General features: G+C 37.2%; 1 protein-coding gene across 5 annotated transcripts in view; it reads left to right on the top strand.

The window, feature by feature from the left end:
- The window catches only part of LOC131436797 (rap guanine nucleotide exchange factor 4), a 446,791-nt gene that overhangs the window by 388,229 nt on the left and 38,515 nt on the right, over nt 1–20,047 (top strand). For all 5 annotated transcript variants that reach the window (XM_058605717.1, XM_058605715.1, XM_058605718.1 and 2 more), the window contains 4 exons: nt 14,515–14,604; nt 14,765–14,879; nt 15,216–15,469; nt 15,572–15,742. In XM_058605717.1, the coding sequence (XP_058461700.1) occupies nt 14,515–14,604; nt 14,765–14,879; nt 15,216–15,469; nt 15,572–15,742 (630 nt within the window). The remainder of the gene's footprint in view (nt 1–14,514; nt 14,605–14,764; nt 14,880–15,215; nt 15,470–15,571; nt 15,743–20,047) is intronic.

Below are 20,047 nucleotides of genomic sequence, written 5' to 3'. Positions count from 1 at the left end.
ATTAACCAAACCAAATGAATAAACGAACATTTTTTCTTTTAAATATATGAACTGAACTGCCAAAAAAATAAGAAGATTTTTTATCATGAATTGTGAAGACATTTTTTTGTCGACCAACTTTTGCGCGTTCCAGTCTTTATATTCAGTGATACAATTCTTTCCTATTGGATATTCTATGATAACCCCAAGAAAAAAAAATACTACGCTAGGCCCGGTCAATTGTTACGATCGACCTCAACATCAACAACCCATGGCCGAATATTCATGGCTTAAAGGTCATGTTGTGCATCTGCTGGGACCTAAAAGAGTGTTGAGTACTATGAGCTGCTACAACCTGGCGATACTATAACGAGCGATCGGTGTAGGGTGCCATTGAACGAGAAGAACGGATACGTAGTTGCGTCAATGCGGGACAGTTACATATGAAGTATGACAGATGATACGAAGTACCGTAATCGCTTACGAAAAATACTCAGTACGCTGAATAGTAGTTATGTGATAGTTGATTTTGCAATGTTCAGTCAGATCTCTGACCAGAATCCTGCAATCGGTCGGCGAAGACTGGTTATACGGTAAATATTTTCTGTCTGTCTCTTCAAGTAGTTAGTAACTGTGACACGGAGTTTTGAGCTCCACGTTTAGTGGCCTTTTACGACATGGAACTGGAAACCAGTGGATCAATAAATAGGTTCAAATCATTCCATCGGATGCCACACCTGTTCGGTGGACTTATACCATTGGGACAGCTGGACGTAATGTTATTCCTAGCCAGTTGAGACCTACTACCGACACTACACAGCTATCTAGACAATTTCCTCTGGTGGCAAACCGTACATTTTGTTCTATACGCTCACTTTTCTCGGATATGGCTTAACTAATTTTAACAAGCTTAGGATCATTTGAAAGCTATTATTAGATTATTGATCAAGTTCAATTATCATATATAACTAACTTCTATAGGTATAATCGTATAAGTGACGCAACCGACAACACACAAAGAGCCCAAATCCGTGTTATAAAGCAAAGTCTTGGCATTACATTCTTTTTGTGGAATTTGGCCTTTCTGTTTCAGCAGACTTCGCAGCCGATTCTTAGCGTACAGAATCATTTCATGGCTGGTAACTACGATCCTATTTACACTAAGAATCCTTCCAGATCGGGACTCGAACACACGACATTGGCTTGTAAGCCAAACCAGCGTCCTATGCATTGAACCGCCAATCCGGGACAATTCTTGTTATGAATTATCCGAATAAAAAATGCTCTAACGAAACTGTTTGATTGACAAGAGAAAGGCATTATCACACCACTAGGTGGACTAAAAGTAGGTTTCTTCTAAATGTGGGGCTCGAAACAGTGGTTCGAGACTTAGCTGGAAACTCAAGCCAAAATGTATCACAAAAAATAAATAAAAAAGAATACCATTGTCAAGCCTTATTTCGCATAGCTTAAAGTAGAGACCAGAGTGAGCATAACCAGCAAGTGAGAGATTCTATTTGTTCACTTTCACTTTCAATTATTGTGACGCATTTATTATGATTTGCATTGATTTTCGAAAGGTCGAATAATTCGGGTATAGTTTGATCGAGAAAAAGTTGAGTTGTAAACGTGAAAATCGCATAGTAATTAATAGAAAAGAACGTAGACAAAGCGAAACTGTCACTTGCTCATACGGTCATTTGAATTCATTTAATCCCAGCAAGCCATGCCTGCGTAATTTTTGCCCTCTTCTTCTGGTAACAACGTGTTAGACTCCTTGGATGAGAAATTTTGAAAATTTGTATAGCTTATAGTTTATAAGAATTCCTGCATCTAAAAAAATAGTTTTAGCGAAAAGAGGTTTTCTACTCGGAGTGTACCAAAATTGTACTGGCTTATAGTAATGAAATTGATTTTTCGGCCACTGATCCATCGCTATTTGATAAAACAAAATGTATAAACTGTATGTATTGTAATATTGAATAATCATGCTGAAACCTACGCCTGTGTGGAACGAAAAAAATTGAAGCGGAGTAAAAATTCATGACCCGAGACGACGTCCCACATTCATCTGATGATCTATCGACAAGAACAAATTTGTGAGATAAAAAAAAGACGAAATAATTATCAAAACGCAATCGCTTCCGCTTCCTCCAACACAAACTCGAAACGATGAGAAAAAAAGCTCATTACCATACTCGCATTTAATCTGCATCCCCTTCCATAGCAATCGCGGAAATTATCTCATTCCCGGGGTGGGGCTTTCATTTCCACCGCAGCAGGCAGTGCGAAAATTCTGATGAGTTATTCAGCGCTATTGTATGTTTTCACTACACGGAATCCGACGCTCTAAATCGAGGAAAACTGTTCGACGTGGCCTGGAATTGCTATCCCATTTTGGAAACATTGAACGATTTCCGGGGCCAACCGAGTCCGGAGGAAGTTATTGCTGATCATCGGTGTGAAACATCATCCGACAACCGTACGAGGGTTTGATTTTAGAAGCGAATTAAATTTTCCACCAGCTCACTACGATCGGTAGCTCGTCGTCTTCAGCAACCGTTTGGCACGGGAAATGTCACTGGCAGGATGAGTTTATTATTATTAGGAAATAAATGCACTGCAGCATGCGTCGCGTCGTAGTGCGATGCAAAAGTTTTCTCATGTTTCCATCCACTTGAAGAAAACGAAAAAAAAGTTGGCGTTGAAATAATTTTCTAATCCATCATTTCAATTCCAATGCCATTTTATTTATGCTACACAGGCCTGAGACCCAATTTGAAGCACACTATCGTTATGCTCCCGGAATGTGGATTGGATTTTTCAATCATCCCGTTATGTTTGTTGCCATGCCACGTTTGACAACTTTTACCCCTGTCTCCACGAAAAAAAAACACGATACACAATAATAATATTATATGAATTTTTGATTGAAACGAATGAAAGCAGAAACGTTGCTCCGGGTTGCTGCTCTCTTGCCATTTCCAGTTGTGTTCCGCAGTTCCTGCCAGCGCCACTGGTGAAGCATGAATTGCATCTGAATGCTTCTTCCACGGATTGAGTTTTGCACATTTTCCTGCTCACTGTCAGTCAGTTTGCGAATGTATTTCGGTTCACAATCCATACAACGGGCTGTCAGTGGAAACTGATATATGATATTCGCAAATAACAACAACCGTCATGTGAATTATGCGTTGATGCTTTGGTTAAATATCTATCGATGTGAGAAAAATGAATTTTGATTTTTTTTCATTTCATTTGTTGTGAACATTTTGCGAGTTTACATTTACATTCGATTTCATGGGAACTAAAGTTTTCTCTATCGAATTTAGAATGAGTTTGTGTTTCAAAATTGTTACCAGAATGTTTATTTTCTCACATTTGTTTAAGATTTGTTTAGAATTTCTTTCAAAATTGTTTCAATTTCAATTCAAATTTACTTCGAATTCGAATTCGAAAACAGATTTGATGTTCCAAGTTGGTTTCTAATTTCTTTACTTGAAAATTGCAATGGAATGTAAGAGGTATCAACGATCTTTCAAAATTTGATGGTATGTTAATTGATATTGACCAGTGCGGTAAAATTTCATTTTCAATCGAATAATATAAGATGAAAATGAAATTTATGGCCGCTGACCGTCAGCGTATCCCTACTAATTCATTTGACTTTTGCTGCCATTTTCAAGTGAAGCTCCCAGAATTCATCGTCAGTTGAATAATCGTACCTAGTCATTTGAAGTTTTGCTTGCTCAGTTTCAAGTGCCAAGTAGTCTAGCTGCTGCATTGTCTTCGCTCTTGGTAGTAAGCAGATTCAAACGAATAGAATTATAAATGGAGTAAAGTATTAAAAATGAAAACTGAAGGAGGAAACAATTAATTTATGTGTATTCTGTGATTGATATTTCAGCTATCTGGTTTGTCTTTGATCTATTATCTTGAACCAATTCGAATGTTTACATGAACCTCATTTGAAGGCCGCTCTCACACTATTGAAAGAGATATTTTGGTACTTCAAGAGATCAACTGACGGTGGTAAAACTGAGCTTCGATTGAAGAGAAACGAGTGATGAACTGAATGCTGCTCGTTCGGGCCGTCAGCAAACATTGTGTGTGTCGGAGAGTGAAGTTTACTGCAGTGAAAAGATCGTCAATGTGTTTCACATTCAGTTTCAATTGAATTGAATAATGTTTTACTGCACTGATATTGATAATTTTAAAACTCCTATAGATGTTATAGAAATTGGAGAAATATGGTAAAAATTGAAAATTGTTCTCTCTAAGGATTGTATCGAAAATAACCTATCCACATACATTTGTGTTGTACGCATGTATTTGTGATGGTTTTTTATGCTCAGATCACAGCATGCTGTGCGTTTGGCTGTCAGCTTTCGTTTGTTTACTTGTTTGTGCGGTTGAAATTCTGTGTTTTCAAAATGTCGCGTATTGAAAAGATTCTGGACACATGGCTAAGTGAGAAGGGTATTACCGACGACACGACCAGGCACTCCGAAGAAAAATCGGAATAAAAAGTGTCTGTGAGTGATTTCCCGTCAGTTACCACAAATATAGCGACCCCTTGATAATGATCGAATTAATCTTTTTAGGCAACACTGTTCTGGTTGCTATGCGTTATTTGTCCAGAAACCGAAATTATTGAAATAAACAAACAAACTGGAAAAGTATCCCGATCCATTGTCAGTAGCCACGAAAAGGCATGAAAAAAGGATTAAGTTCGAAATAAAGCGATCTATTCTTTTGTGTGCAGTCATGTATTTCTAAATCTGTTGCAATAAAATGTACACAAGACGAAACTGAATTAACAATCGTGTGTATTTGCTAATAATCAAGTAAAATTACTGTTTCTAGAACTCGAAAAAAAAACGTGGAGAAGGATGTTTATTTCGTCTTTTATGCAATCAATTGAGACCAAACACAGAAGAACCCTCACAGAAGTTAAAATCAATGGCAAAGAACGATAATGAAATTGCTTTTCAATTTCAAAGATCCTTTATACATTGAGTCAGTAACAAAAATGCATTTATTTATGTTGTTTCTCCGCTATATCATGCTAAAAAGCTTGATTGTTATCCATGAAGATCTTTATTGGAAATGCGTTTCAAGTCTTCTCATGGGAATTTTCCTAGAATTATCCAAAAGTCATAGAACAAAAGTTTGTCTCAATGGCGTGAAAAAATAATAATGCTGATGATACGATCTTAGAAGAAATTCTTAGTCGCATAATTTGAATATTTTATGAAAACTATGCAATAGTTTCAATTCATTATTGAATTTTTCTAATGGTGTGAGATGCTCATGTAGTTGATTGGTAACTGCTATGCTGTCAAATTTTCGGTGCATACAATTAATGGTGATGCAAATAAAATAATATAACATATCCGTATCGCAAAAACATAGCGCTTCACTTAACTTTTAAGGGCCGATTCTTGTTCTTAGGCACAGTGGTAAAATGCGCGACTGGTATATCGATTAGTTAGGAGTTAGTTTTGTTTAGTTATATAAACATGTTTTTGAATAACAGTATCCAAGGTATATGTTATTTGAAATCAATAATTTATCAAATCGAGTTGCCAGTTTTAACAAATTTTCAAGAAATTTCGTTCTGACATTTCGAGTTACTGAGGGGTTGTCAGATTTGTGATACAGTTTTAATAGACGAGTGGCAGGTCGTGTCGTCGGTATTACTATGCGAAAATAGGCGAAGTGGTTTGGAATTCATCATGCCAGAGTTAAAACCATCATTAATAAGTTTGGGGAACACTATTCTTGGGATGAGCTACCAGGAAGAGGCAGAAAACCCGGTTCTTTCAACCCGAAACTGGACCAGAAAGTGGTATCTCTAATCATGAAAACAAATCAATATCAATACGTGATTTAGCCAAAAAGGAAAAAAGGAAAGCAGGAACGATTGTCGGAATCAAGAGACGAAATTACCTGAAGACCTACAAGAAGCAGAAAATCTCGAAACAAAGTGTAGAACAGAAGAAGCAAGCAGCAACAAGGGCTCCGGAAATTGTATTCGCATCTCGAAAACCCTTCCAGGTCCACAATACTTTACTGTCGTCGTTGGGGAGGATGTGAGCGATGCGAATAGGTCGATTCAAGTGGAGAAATTCGGTCGAAAGGTACTGGTATGGCAAGCAATATGTTCCTGTGGTTTAAAGTCAACCATTTTTTACACTACCGGAACTATAAATGCAGAAATCTATCGATCTGAGTGTCTCCAGAAGAGATTGTTGCCTTCATATAAGAAGCATAGTCCAACTCCACAGTTTTGGCCGGTTTAGCGTCGGCTCACTATGCCAAAACCACTCTCAATTGGCTTGCGGAAAAGCGTATAAATTTCGTTGAGAAAAATATCAATCCACCAAATTGCCCTCAGCTTCGATCCATCGAACGTTACTGGGCAATCTTGAAGAGGGTCTTCAAGAAGACTGGTAAGGCAGCTGGGAACATGCAGCAGTTCAAAAAAATTTGGGCTCAAGCGTCCGAAAAATGCGATGCTAACACTTGTCCGGAACTTGATGAAGAGCGATCGATCAAAAGTTCGAAAATTCGTGAAGGAATAACTTAAATTTCATCCGGTTTTCTTTATGCTCAAGTTTATCCTCGTACAATAAAGGATCAAATTTTAGTTTGATTAAAATATCGTTTTTCATCATAATTTGAAAGAAAAATTTGTGGATAGCTTATTTTCGATACACTGCTTATGAAATACCGCATTATAAAGCCTTTTTGCCTTGCTTATATAGAAAGGTAATGCAATTACTGTAAAAACCGATTCTTTAACCGAGGCCCGTAAGGTCGAATGTCATATACCAACTGAGCAAATATCTGTGTGTGCGTGTGTGTGTGTGTGAATAAAAAATGTGCACTCGATTTTCTCGGAGTTGGCTGAACCGATTTTCACAAACTTAGATTCAAATGAAATGTCTCTTGGTCCCATAGATTGCTTTTGAATTTCGTTTGGATCCCACTTCCGGCTCGTTAGTTGCGGGGTAAAATGTGCAAAATGAACTTAAAACATTTAATCGATTTTTTCAGAAAGTGCTCATCCTATTTTCACCAGCGTACGTTCAAATGAAAGCTCTTACAACTCCATCTAGTCCTAGCTAATTTCATCCGGATACGTTTTCCGGTTCCGGAATTACAAACTGATAAGTATAAAGATTTCATTTTCAGGGGTGGAAATATTCCTTCAAATACATTCAAATAGCCGTATAATTCTTGAATTGGACAGATTAGACCAAATACATTGATTTTGGGTATACCGAATCTTCGTTTTAGATTCCGGAAGTATAAAAAAGTGATCGTGTACTCCAGCTCACTCAAATTTCCTAGAAGCGGAAGAACCGATTTTCACAAACTTAGATTCAATTGAAAGGTCTTGTTGTGCCATATCAAAATCCTGAATATTATTTGGGTTCGACATCCGGTTCAGGTGTGAAAATGAGTGCACCACCTTTTCTCAGATACTGCTGAGCTTAGATTCAAATAAAAGTTCTTGTGATCCCATACAAAATTTCTGGATTTTGTTTGGATTGGACTTCCGGTTCCGGAGTTATCGGGCAAAATTTTCAAAAATCGGAAATAAGCGTTCTCATTTTTCTCAAAGAGGGCGAGACCGATTTTAAAAACTAAAATTCAAATGAATGGTCTTATGATTCTATACAAAACTTTGAATCTGGATCCGACTTTCGGTTTCGGAATTATAGGGTAAAGTGTGTTAAAAATTTTATACCATCACTTAAAGAGGCGAAACAAATTACTGTAAAAAAAATTCTAAATCGACATCAAAACTGCTCCAATCGGTAGTCATTACCAGTAGACGGCCAAACAAAGCGACTCCGGCAAATTATTTTGTAGAATACCGCTGTATTATATATGATGAATATGATGATTGATATGAGAAAGGCATCATTACACCACTAGGTGGATTAAAACAGGTTTTTGCTAGTAGAGAACATTCTAGTGGAGGCCTAGCACTATATGTCAAACAAGAGCTTTGTTTCAAAGGACATTTTTATAATATTCATGGTGTATATCGTCCTCCTAGTTCTAGCTTTGATTCTAATGAATTTTCTGTTTACCTATGTTTCCTATGACTTCTCGTGTACAAATTGTTTTACTAGGAGACCAATTAGCGAAAACGTACTTGACCTTAGCATTAATAAAATAAACAACTACCCCCACGTCAGCATCTTAAACAAATGCTATCACATATCTCTAAGAAGGTCAATTCCATGAAAAAGGCGAATAACTAACGTACTTCATTCGAAATTTTGGACAAATCAAATTTACGTTCGGACTAACAAAAAAAAAGGTTAAGATACACTTGATCGATAAAGGTAACAAAAGTAATGACAACAAGGAAGTTTGTGATATTTTCAACAAATTCTTTTCGAATATCGGTAACTTTTTTGCTTTTTCGCAGACGTCCGAAAAAATTTACAGATTTTTGAAATTGCTGTGGTCTATTTTTTTGTTCGCTATAGCAATCTCTGGTTTGGATATACAGGATGATGAGTATTAAAAATTTAAATTCGTCATTAGGAGTGACAGAAAAATCTTCTTGGTAACGGTCGAAAACTTTAAAACGGAGCTCACCTAAATTTCTCAGAGATGACTAGGACGATTTGCACAAATGTAAGAATGGATTCTAATGAAAGGTGTTTTGGTTTCATAGACTTGTGTGTTGTTTCAACCGAATTCGGCTTCCGGTTTCGCAACAGGTTCTGGAAGTAGCGGTCAGAACTCCACATTATGCTCATGTGTATTGTCTCGAAAAACCGATTTTCAATCGCTCCAATAATGCACACTTATACTTGCTGTCGAACGTGTTTTTCCTTTTGCGAGGTAATCCACGAAAAAGTATACTGAGACATATCCAAAGAATCGATTCCATAACCATTCCTTCTAATGTAGTCGCCCTAGGCCGCTTCGGAGCCTTCGTGTCGATTGTGTCCACTGTCGGTTAATCATTCTGTTCTCTGGTGTATAACAATGGATCTAGACTTCGTCAACAGTAACCAACCGACACCATCATCATCATCACCATAGGCAAACAATTTTCCGAAGTGTGCTCGCGTTCATCTTTTTAATCCTGAGTATGGAAGTGCGGCATCCAGCGGCAGGACATCTTTTTTATTCGCAGAATCTTGCTAAAACTATGGTATGCTTGCTCAGTACTAATCCTTATGGCACTTTCTGGTCATCCAGTACCATCATTTCCTTTAATTTTGACATTAATTGTAATCACTGTGAAAACCTTTTGAGCTTCGAAAAAAAAATCGATTGTGAAAAAAAGCGAGCTATCTAAAGCTGGTTGATGAAATCTTCTAATTATCAGATCTTGTTAGTTGACGGCCAAAAAACTCATTTCTGTTCCTGATTCCGAAAATAGTGGTTAAAAATCCCAAAATGGAAATTAGTTTACTTCGATTTCGGGAGTGGCCAAGGCCATTGAACCAACCCCAATATTTCTTCAGACAAAGTTCTAGCACACATACCGCTATTATTGAATTAGTTGACGAAATTATAAGCGAGATCGATAGTAAAAATATAGTTGGTGCATTATTTTTAGACCTTAAAAAACGCTTTCGACACATTACATCATAGTATACTTTTGGACAAACTCAATTGCTATGGTATCAGGGGCATTACTAATTCAATTATCCGTAGTTACAAGGACGTGTTCCACTAGGAAGTAATATTGGACCAGTATTCTTTCTTTTATATATTAATGACATAAGTAATTTAAAGCTTAAAGGAACTCCACGACTATTCGCCGACGACACAGCTCTGCTCTATCCTGACAGTGACCTCAATGCTATTATTAACTCAATGAAAAGTGATTTAAGAATTATTGATCAATATTTTAATGCGAACTTTCTGGTTCCTGTTCGAGCAGTTCCAAGCCTTGGTCGAAGACGGATTCTTTTTGTTGGTCCAACTAAATATTAAGCACTTCCACCTGATATACAGGGAACAAACAACTGTGCCACATTTGCGGCTAGACTGAAGTACTATTTTAAGCACAGACTGAACGAGATATTTAGCTAATGTAGTTTTTTTCTGTTTTATAGTGTATTTATCGTCAACGTATTTCATATTAATAACTAATTTCCTAATATAACACATGGATCAATAAGTCCCGAGACTAAAGCAGAGATGGCGCTCGTAGTAAACCCGTAACCACGTCTTTCTAGAGTTCTAACCTTATCTTGAAACGGGTCAAAATTTTAAGTCGATCCGACCAGAAACAGCTGAGTTATCGAGGTTGTAGTAAAGTCGTTTTGTAGTTTGTTTAAAAAATGGAAAAAACCGAGTTTCGTGTTTTGATAAACATTGTTTTTTAATGAATAAAAACATCGTGCAAGCGAAACAATGGATTGAAAAATGTTATCCGGACTCTTGTCCATCAAAAGCAACGATTTGTCGGTGGTTCGCCGAGTTTAAACGTGGTCGTACCGACACAAATGACGCGGAACGCTCGGGTAGACCTGTGGATGCCGTTAGACCGGAAAATGAAGCGTCAAAAATTATAATGAAAAATCGTAAAGTGAAGCTCCGTGAGATTGGTGAGATGACACAGATATCATATGGAAGTGTATTTACTATCCTTCCAGTTTATCAAAAAAAAAAAAACGTTGGAACCATTGTATCACCCTAAAAGGTGATAATGATGATGAATAAAAAAAAATTAAACTTATTGATCCATGTGTTATTTGTACTTTCCCTCCAACATAGCGTAGTAATTAAATTGTCGATCCCTTAAAAGGAAATCTTTTCCACTGGGACTCTACTTTATGTTAATAATAAATTGCACATCAAAGCATGAATAAAGAGAATCTCAGCGGACTTTGTATCCAAATTGAATTTATATTTCATGTGTTATATTCGCCAGTGTATTTGTTTTTCTCGTTCTCCACTGAGAGTAGTTGCGTCCACTACCAGGGGGCTCGGATCAGGGTCATTGCGCCGAAGGCTATTTCGCCGAAAACCATTTCGCCGAGTGACATTTCGCCGAATGGGCCACTTCGCCAAATGGGCCATTTCGCCGACAGGGCCATTTCGCCGATTCATGCAATCAATTTAAAATTATAATTGGAATTGATTTAAAATAAACACAAATGAATAATGATAGCGTTATCGCCCGTTTTGTTGACCTACAATTGTACTTCTTGAATAAAGATTGATTCATGAGACTCAGAACGGAGTTCCCAAGGAAACTTGTTGACTATTAGCCACTAAGCATCAAAGCAATCGCATAGGTGTATCTACCAAGCGAAAGTATGTGGTATTCACCGTTTACTAAGTGAAAAAATATCTAATGCAGCTTCGCCACCTTGATCACCTCGTTACTGCTCATTCGGACCTAACGAAAGCAAAGAAGACTAGCTTTGAGTAGACCGAGCAAACGAGACGGTTATAGGTTTGAAATGTCCCTTTCGGCGAAACGGCTTTCGATGAAATGGCATTCGACGAATCGACTTTCGGCGAAATGACCTGCTTCCAGGGGGCACCAAATTGAAGCTTAAATTGGCAATGATTTTTTTTAATTCATTTCCAATATGTATATAACTCGCGTTTTATGTTTTCCATACTTCTCTTCTTATATAGCTTTTTCAAAAAATTTAGTGATTTTTTTCTAATTTTCTTTCCAGTTTCTATCTAAGTTCTTCATTCACATTTATTCCATTTTCTTTCAAATATAATTCAAATTTTTTCTATTTAATTTCAAAATTGCACATAAGATTTCAAAATAAGCTATTCACAAATTTTCCTTTCAAATTATGATAAAAAACGATATTTTATTCAAACTAAAAATTGATCCTTTATTGTACTTTAGCATAATGAAAACCGACCGGATGAAAGTTAAGTTATTCTTTCACGAGTTTTCGAAGTTTTGATCAAACGCTCTTCATCAAGTTCCGGACAAGTGTTGCATCGCATTTTTTGGACGATTGAACCCAAATTTTGTTGAACTGCTGCATGTTCCCAGCTGCCTTACCAGTCTTCTTGAAGACCCTCTTCACGATTGCCCAGTAACGTTCGATGGGTCGAAGCTGAGGGCAATTTGGTGGGTTGATATTTTTCTCAATGAAATTTAGACACTTTTCCGCAAGCCAATTAAGAGTGGGTTTGGCATAGTGAGCCGACGCTAAATCCGGCCAAAACAGTGAAGGTGTACTATGCTTCTTATATAAAGGCAGCAATCTCTTCTGTAAACACTCAGATCGATAGATTTGTGCATTTATAGTTCTGGTAGTGTAAAAAATGGTTGACTTCAAACAACAGGAACATATTGCTTGCCATACCACTTTCTGGTCCAGTTTCGGGTTGGAAGAACCGGGTTTTCTGCCTCTTCCTGGTAGCTCATCCAAAGAATAGTGTTCCCAAACTTATTAATGATGGTTTCAACACTGGCATGATGAATTCCAAACCGCTTCGTCAATTTTCGCATAGTAATACCGACGACACGACCTGCCACTCGTCTATCGAAACTGTATCGCAAATTTAACTACCCCTCAGTAGCTGGTAATGTCAAAATAAAAACGTTCGAAAAACTATTAAAACTGGCAACACCAGATGATGATTTATTGATTTTGAATAACAGTTATTATCACCTTGGTTACTGCATATTGAAGACTTGAGAAATGTAAACAAATACAAACTGCCTCGAAGGGAAGATCCTTTTTTCGCGATTAGTTGCAAGTTCTCCAGTTTCTTCTAGGGCTCGATCATGCAAAAAATGGCTTTCGAAACCAGCGCTATCAGGTTGCCATCTGTGGCCAAGATTTACTGTATTGGGTACTTTCAATGTGTTGTCGGTATCTGCTATCTGCTTTATTAATGAGTTTTCAAAAGGTGGTAAAGTTTGAAGTCATCTGTCCAATAATCAAAATTTAGTACACATAAATGATAAAGCGGAGTAAAATAGATATATCAATACTATTCTACGACATGCAAAGAAAAATCGTTTACAACGAATTCAAGGTACTTCAAGGTTTGACTTTATTTTTAATTCATTCCAAAGTAGCATTTCATCGGTACAAATACAGAATTCATATTTGTTATTTTCTAATGACTAATGACTAATGACTGAAGTAAAACAATTTCAATTGTTCGCCACTTCTTTATTTGTTCCAAATCGTTCAACCCTCGTTATCAACCAGTGTACATGTGAAACAACACGCCGTCATATTTTGGAAATTCGAGTTTCTCCTCCACTTCTACTCTCAGTGCCTTGGAGGCCTTCGTAAAGTGCATGTAAAATTTGTATAACATGAAAAACACTTGAAAAGCGTTAAAATCAAGGTTCTTAAGATATGGAATGTGATAAAAATGATAGGTTTTGTCGTTTTGAAATACACATCAAAAGCCACCCGTAAAAACAGGTCTACTTCAAATAATTTGTTTATTTGTTCCCCAAGCAGAAAATAGACAGTAACTACGGTCTTCCGTAAGGCGGCTGGAATCTGTTGAAGTAGTCGAATGACAAGGGTGTCGGATACAATTCAACAATAAAATGTCATCTTCGTTTCGTGTAGACCGGCATATACTTGTAGGTGGTAAAAGATTATAAATCAATATCTTTAGAATACCAATATCGACAAGTTCCTTCGTCTTTGTTAACGTCATAGTTAACGTACAACTTTCACAATCAATCGATCTTGATTATCAATCCTTTTCTTCATACTATTTCGTTTTTTCAGTTGAAATATTTTTTCTCTACCATCAATAGCATTTTTCGTCGATTTATTGTCCTTAAATTGGGTATTTCTTCAGAATAATTAGGGAGTTTTTATTAAATTTTGCGCTGATGAAAATCAAAATTAAATTTATAGAACTTCTTCAAATGGTTTGTTTATTCATTGTGTGACTCCTAGGTAACTAGTTCCTAGCAACTTAAGAAGTGTTGCTCAAGAACATTATTTTTATCATTTTCAAGGGGCCGCAATATTTCTGGTAACTGACGGTAAATCGCTCACGATCACTATTTATTCTGATTGTTCTTCGGAGTGCGGTGAAACGACGATAGTTCTCAGTCAATAAAGGGGAGTATAAGTTTAACTAAAAGTCAGAATAAGTTGTGATGATGGAGACGCTTGGTTTTTCAATCTGATTGAGGTCTTTATCCGCAGTACACCCTAAATTTGAGGAATAATAATCAAAAACCTTACTTTTTCTACAACTGCTAATTTCTTTGCTAGTAATGACAATTTTCTATCAGAAGCTAAAATATTTTTATGCAACAATAGATGAAATCATGTTAATAATGATCTTGTCCAGTCTCCGCTGACGATGTCCTTAAAAATCACCGCATCGTGAGGCGTTCCACAATAAATTGTATTTTGTCATCATAAACCTCAAGAACACACACACACACACACTTAAAAAACCGGAACACGTCACTAAGCGAATTACGGGCTCATTTCCCGTTGCCTCCTATTTTTGGTACCAGTTCTTAAAACACTTTTCTCGTCCTATTCTCTCGTACTCCTTCCTATACAGGAAATTGCCACTGATGTCGAGTCGGAAGGTTTTCTCCAGGAGGAAGCCAGCATCATTCATCACGTGCTAACGCAATTATCCCGATATCAAGTAAGTCCCCGACCGATGCGATGAAATACGACTGTGTGGACAGCGAAGAACATCTTCTAACGAGTTCCTATTACTGTATTTTTTTTTCTTTTTGCTTTTCTATATTTTGTTTTTCTCTCACCCTCCCACCGTCCGGCCGATGATCTTTGTACCTTCGCAGGAAGATCGGCAGATGAACGCTAGCCAGAAGTGGAAGCTACCACCCAACGGACAACCCATTTGCCTGTTCAGTGGAAACACTCACTCAAAGACTGTCATAAGACCGGATGACGACAGTGAGTATTATGACTTGTTAGGATGCTATTTTTCCACAGCTCTTCCGGTGCATGCAGCGATGGATGCAGATTTTAAGGCTTTAAATGAAACACTGTCTCCTACCTCGTTAGTCCGGGTTTACTGATTAGGACATTCATAGATAAAATTCAGATCCAAAATTAGCTTTTCTATTGTTCCCTCGAATGAATTTTGTTCGTTTACAAACAAGCGAAGAAGGACAAGAACAGTGACATTTTCAAAAGATTTATTTCACAGCTTGCTATGTTTTTTTGCGATGTGTCAGAATTAAGAATAATTTACTCCAACTAATTACGGCTTCTGTCTTCTGTCTCCAGTAATCTTCCGGGTGTACTGTGCGGATCACACGTACTGCACTCTCCGTTTCCCGATGATGGCCTCGGCCGAAATCATCAAGGCGTGTGCCGCAGACAAGCTGAAGATACCGCGCATTCCGGACGATCTGCTGCTGGTGGAAGTTAGGAGCAGCGGGGAACGTTCAGTGTTCAAGGACACCGACGTCAGCATACCGACGGCACTGAGTCTGAACGGACGAATATTCGTCTCACCAAAGGACCACCTGGACGCACTGGTAAGTACTGGTGACTGATGTGTAATAAATTCAGAAATGTGCTTTATTTTGTGGGTTTGGAAGCAGTTTTTATCTTTCATCGTTGTCTAATCCAACTTCCAGACTCCCCTGCCGGAGCAAGAGCTTCCAACCGAGGCACTCGATATGGACTTCGAGGCGCTTCCGACCAAGGATGTTGCGTACCACATGACGCTTTTCGACTGGGATCTGTTTTGGGCTGTGCACGAGTACGAATTGCTGTACCATACTTTCGGTAGACATCATTTTAATAAGGTGAGTAATCTAAAATGAACTTTGTCTTAGCAAAAAATATTTTTGAGATGCTACGGTAAACCTAAAACAAAATCAGAATTTTAGTAGTTATCAATTGCGTTTGGGTTGTACATAAAAATTGTTTAGATCTTTTTAGGCTTGTTATTAGGAGTGTTAATAGTTCTTTATGATTAATTGAATTGAAATATTGAATTTTTTTTCATAAGATATATTTATTAAGGCACAATGCGTTAGCTCTATGATGCCAAAGGCATAAAATATTGAATTCGTTGCAGTGCAAGGAAAATTCAAAATGAAACAGCAAGTGCTAAATGGAAATACTTATTACGCTTCGTTTGCTAAGGTTTGGTTGCTCTCACGTGCTGCAATGTTCTCTAACGCTCGCGGTTGCTGTTAGCAACGTACAATGAAATGCGTACTAGAACTGAAAACTGATTTCTGAATCATCGACTCGTTGCTATTTTTGTTCCATCGAAAGCAATCGCGGCACCCACTTGGAAAAAACCTTTTTCATGCTCAATTTTTCATGAAGGATAGTAAATACACTTCCATATGATATCTGTGTCATCTCAGCAATCTCACGGATCTTCACTTTACGATCTTTCATTATAATTTTTGCACTTCACTCACATTTTCCGGTGTAACGGCTTCCACAGGTCTACCCGAGCGTTCCGCGTCATTTGTGTCGGTACGACCACGAACTCGGCGAACCACCGACAGATCGTTGCTTTTGATGGACAAGAGTCCGGATAACAATTTTCAATCCATTGTTTCGCTTACACGGTGTTTTTACCCATCAAAAAACAATGTTTTATCAAAACACGAAACTCGATTTTTTTCATTTTTAAACAAACTACAAAACGACTTTACTCCAACCTCGATAACTCATAACTGTTTCTGGTCGGATCGACTTAAAATTTTGACCCGTTTCGAGCAAAGGTTAGAACTCTAGAAAGACGTGGTTACGGGTTTACTACGAGCGCCATCTCTGCTTTAGTCTCGGGACTTATTGATCCATGTGTTGCAATCGTTCCCATTATGTGCTTGGGATATGCAGACGACATGAAACTCTTCATGGACGTTAAAAATATCAACGACACTGTAATATTTCAGAACAAAATCAATCTATTCCACATTTGGTGATGCAAAAGTCTCCTCCTACTCAATGTAAAATACCTGTTTTAATCCACCTAGTGGTGCAATGATGCCTTATATGCCATATATAAATCTGTGGTATTCTTCAAAATAATTTTCTTTGATTCCTAAAAAACAAAAAGGTTTGTCCATAAACTAGTATAACTTACAGAGTGAAACAGTGCTCAGGTCGTTTAAGCCATCTCCGAAATCTGGAAACCGGTAGTTCGGAGGTTGATTTGAAAAATTAGACTTCCATTTTTGAGTCATTCAACAAAAACTCAAGAACAAGGAATGTCAAATTAATGTTTGGCCGTCTGCTGACAATGACTACCGATTGTTTATTTGTTTGGAGCCGGGAAAAGCCCGTTGGAGCTGAGGTTCTTTAAACCTCTTTCTCCAACAGGCATAAAACCTTCTCGTCTTTTGCATCTACAGATTACAAATATCCAACAGATACATTTTTTGACTTAAAAATACAACTATCGCTAATCTTTATCAAATAAAACAAAATAAATAAAGTAACATCAAAACTCTAACTGTGCCTGTCTCTGAGATCGTAGATAGAATTAAAGCTAACTAGAGAGAGTATTCAGGAAACGTTTTTTTGCAGTAGTACGCGACAATTGGAAATCTAAAACATCAGAACAGCGATTGAAAAGGCGACACATGCTGAGGAAAGGTTCGTTATATGCATAATTTGTTCTAGCACGAGGTAACCTCAGAAATGGCTGGTATCGAAAACTGCGTTTATGGATGTCGAAATTCAATTTTTGTAACAGATCTGGACAATCAATTCGTGATAATATTAAATCGGAAACAAAGACTGCTTCGGCAGCGTACTCGGTAGTAGATCGGACCGAAGTGCAGTACAGCGCTTTTTTAACAGTATACATCAGTGAAGTGCTTAGTTACGCGGAATACGAATCCAAGCATTTTAGAAGCTTTTGAGATAAAGTATTCCACATGTTCCTTGAAACTTAGTTTACAATCCAAGATAACGCCTAGGTCTTTGACTACGGATTCCCGCTTAATAACTGTTTGAGCGATAGTATATAATTGTTGAGCGTTTACGAGAGAATGAGATAACGACGCATTTTGTTGCGTTCAATACCATCCTATTCACGTCACACCACATAGTCAAATTATCCAACTCTTTCTGCAAGAATACAGTGTCTTCAGAAACTCTGATGAGCTGAAACAGTTTAAAATCGTCGGCGAATGATAGTTTTAGGCACTTCAGTGATAAGTTTAGATCGTTCAAATAAAGTAGAAATATGAAGGGTCCGAGATGACTGCCTTGAGGTACACCGGAGCTCACTTGGGGAGGCGTGGTAATACAGGTACCAATTTTTACTGCCATGTCACGATTTGTTAGGTAAGACTGAAACCAGACCAAAAGTGCGTCATTGAATCCAAGCCTTGCTAATTTAGCAACGGCTAGGTACGTTGCTTGCTGCTTCAAGAACCTGATGGCTACTCAAAATTTCTGCGGAAAAGACACTGCTGAAGTGTTTGCGAAATAGCTCACAAATTCCAAAAGTAGTGGTAGCTTCTATTCCATCAAATGACATCTGGTATGGTAATCCAGTTTCTTTCCGTTGAGTATTGACATGGTTCCAAAAGTTTTTCGATTTAATTTTTAGATTATTTTGAATTCGGCGTAGATGTGCATGGTATAGCTCTTTGTTCAAACGTTTGTACCGAGTGTTGTAGTACAGATAATAGTTCCTAAGTTGAACGGAAGGGCGTTTTGAGTATTTCCTGGAATAATTTTGAGGCAAGTTTAGAAATTATTTTACTTTTTATTTCCGGTGCTTCCGGAATCAGAAAACTAGGATCAGCATAGCCGGAATCGAGTTGTTTGGTAGTCTATTGATAATGGCTAACAATTGGAATAGTTTCGAGGTATGTTAGGAATTTTTTTTACGTGTTTGGTTTCGTCGCTTCAAGTGACGGTATTCAATTTTTAACACACTTCACCATATAATTCCGGAACCGGAAGTCGGATTCGGATGGAATTTGGAAGTTTTCTATGCGACAATGAGACCTTTCATTTGAATCTAAGTTTGTTGAAATCGGTCACGCCATCTCTGAGAAAACTAAGGAAGTAATTTTAAATTAGATTTTTTTCGCTAATCACCCTTTAACTCCGGAACAGGAAGTCAAATAAAACTAAAATTCTGGTATTTTATAAAGAACAATTGCACCTTCATTCGAATTTAAGTTTGTGAGAATCGGTTCAACCGTCTCTGAGAATAGTAAGAGCATTTATTTTCAATTTTTTGCACATATTACCCTGTAATTCCGGAACCGGAAGTCGGATTCAAATAAAATTCAGGAACTTTGTGTGGGGTTACAAGACCTTTAATTTGAATCTAAGTTTATGAAAATAGGTACAGCCATCTCCGAGAAAAGTGAGGGGGAGGGGGGAGGTGAGGTACATAAAATTTCCGAAATCGAAAAAAAAATTTTAATGCCAAAAGTATTAGAATTGCATGAAATATCGAGATTTAGTGTCGTAACAAAATTTTTTTTTTGAGTCGAATTTCTGGGATAAAATATCAAAAGTCCCAGAAAGTCGATTTTTACAAAATAAAATTTTTGAGATAACACTAAATCTCGACGTTCCATGCAATTTTAAGATTCTTGGCATCAAAAAAAATTTTCGATTTCGGATATTTCATGTACTCCATTACCCAAGTAACAATTCGAATGCCTAATGGTTTTGATTATAGTTTATAGAAGTTTTGTAATTGATTTTTCAATCACTACCTGTTTTATGACAACTATAATAAATGTCTCTTTTAACAAGTATTATCATAGTTTTTAAAGCTTCTATAAAACTTTTTACCCAGACTAACAACTGGACTAAAAATAAAACAATGTGTACTAGAATAAAACCATGCAAACGCTCTTAATATTGCTTTCGAACATTTTCTTTAAAACATTATTGCCAGTTAAATTCTTTCATAAATCTAATTTTGTGTGTGTGCGTGTTCATTGGATGACAGTTTCACTCAGAGCAAATTTGAGGGTTCTAAAGTACATTTATGACACATTTGTTGTGGGCTATTTGATTTATTGCTTCTTGGGTTATGCGTAATTTGCATTAAAGAAAATTTCATGGCCGCCATTATGATGTCCTATACCGTAGCATTTATTGACATC

The sequence above is a fragment of the Malaya genurostris genome, chromosome 3 (assembly GCF_030247185.1).
Source record: "Malaya genurostris strain Urasoe2022 chromosome 3, Malgen_1.1, whole genome shotgun sequence".
Taxonomy (NCBI): Eukaryota; Metazoa; Arthropoda; class Insecta; order Diptera; family Culicidae; genus Malaya; species Malaya genurostris.
Note: the sequence above shows the minus strand (reverse complement) of the source record. Positions and strands in the feature narration are given on the sequence as shown.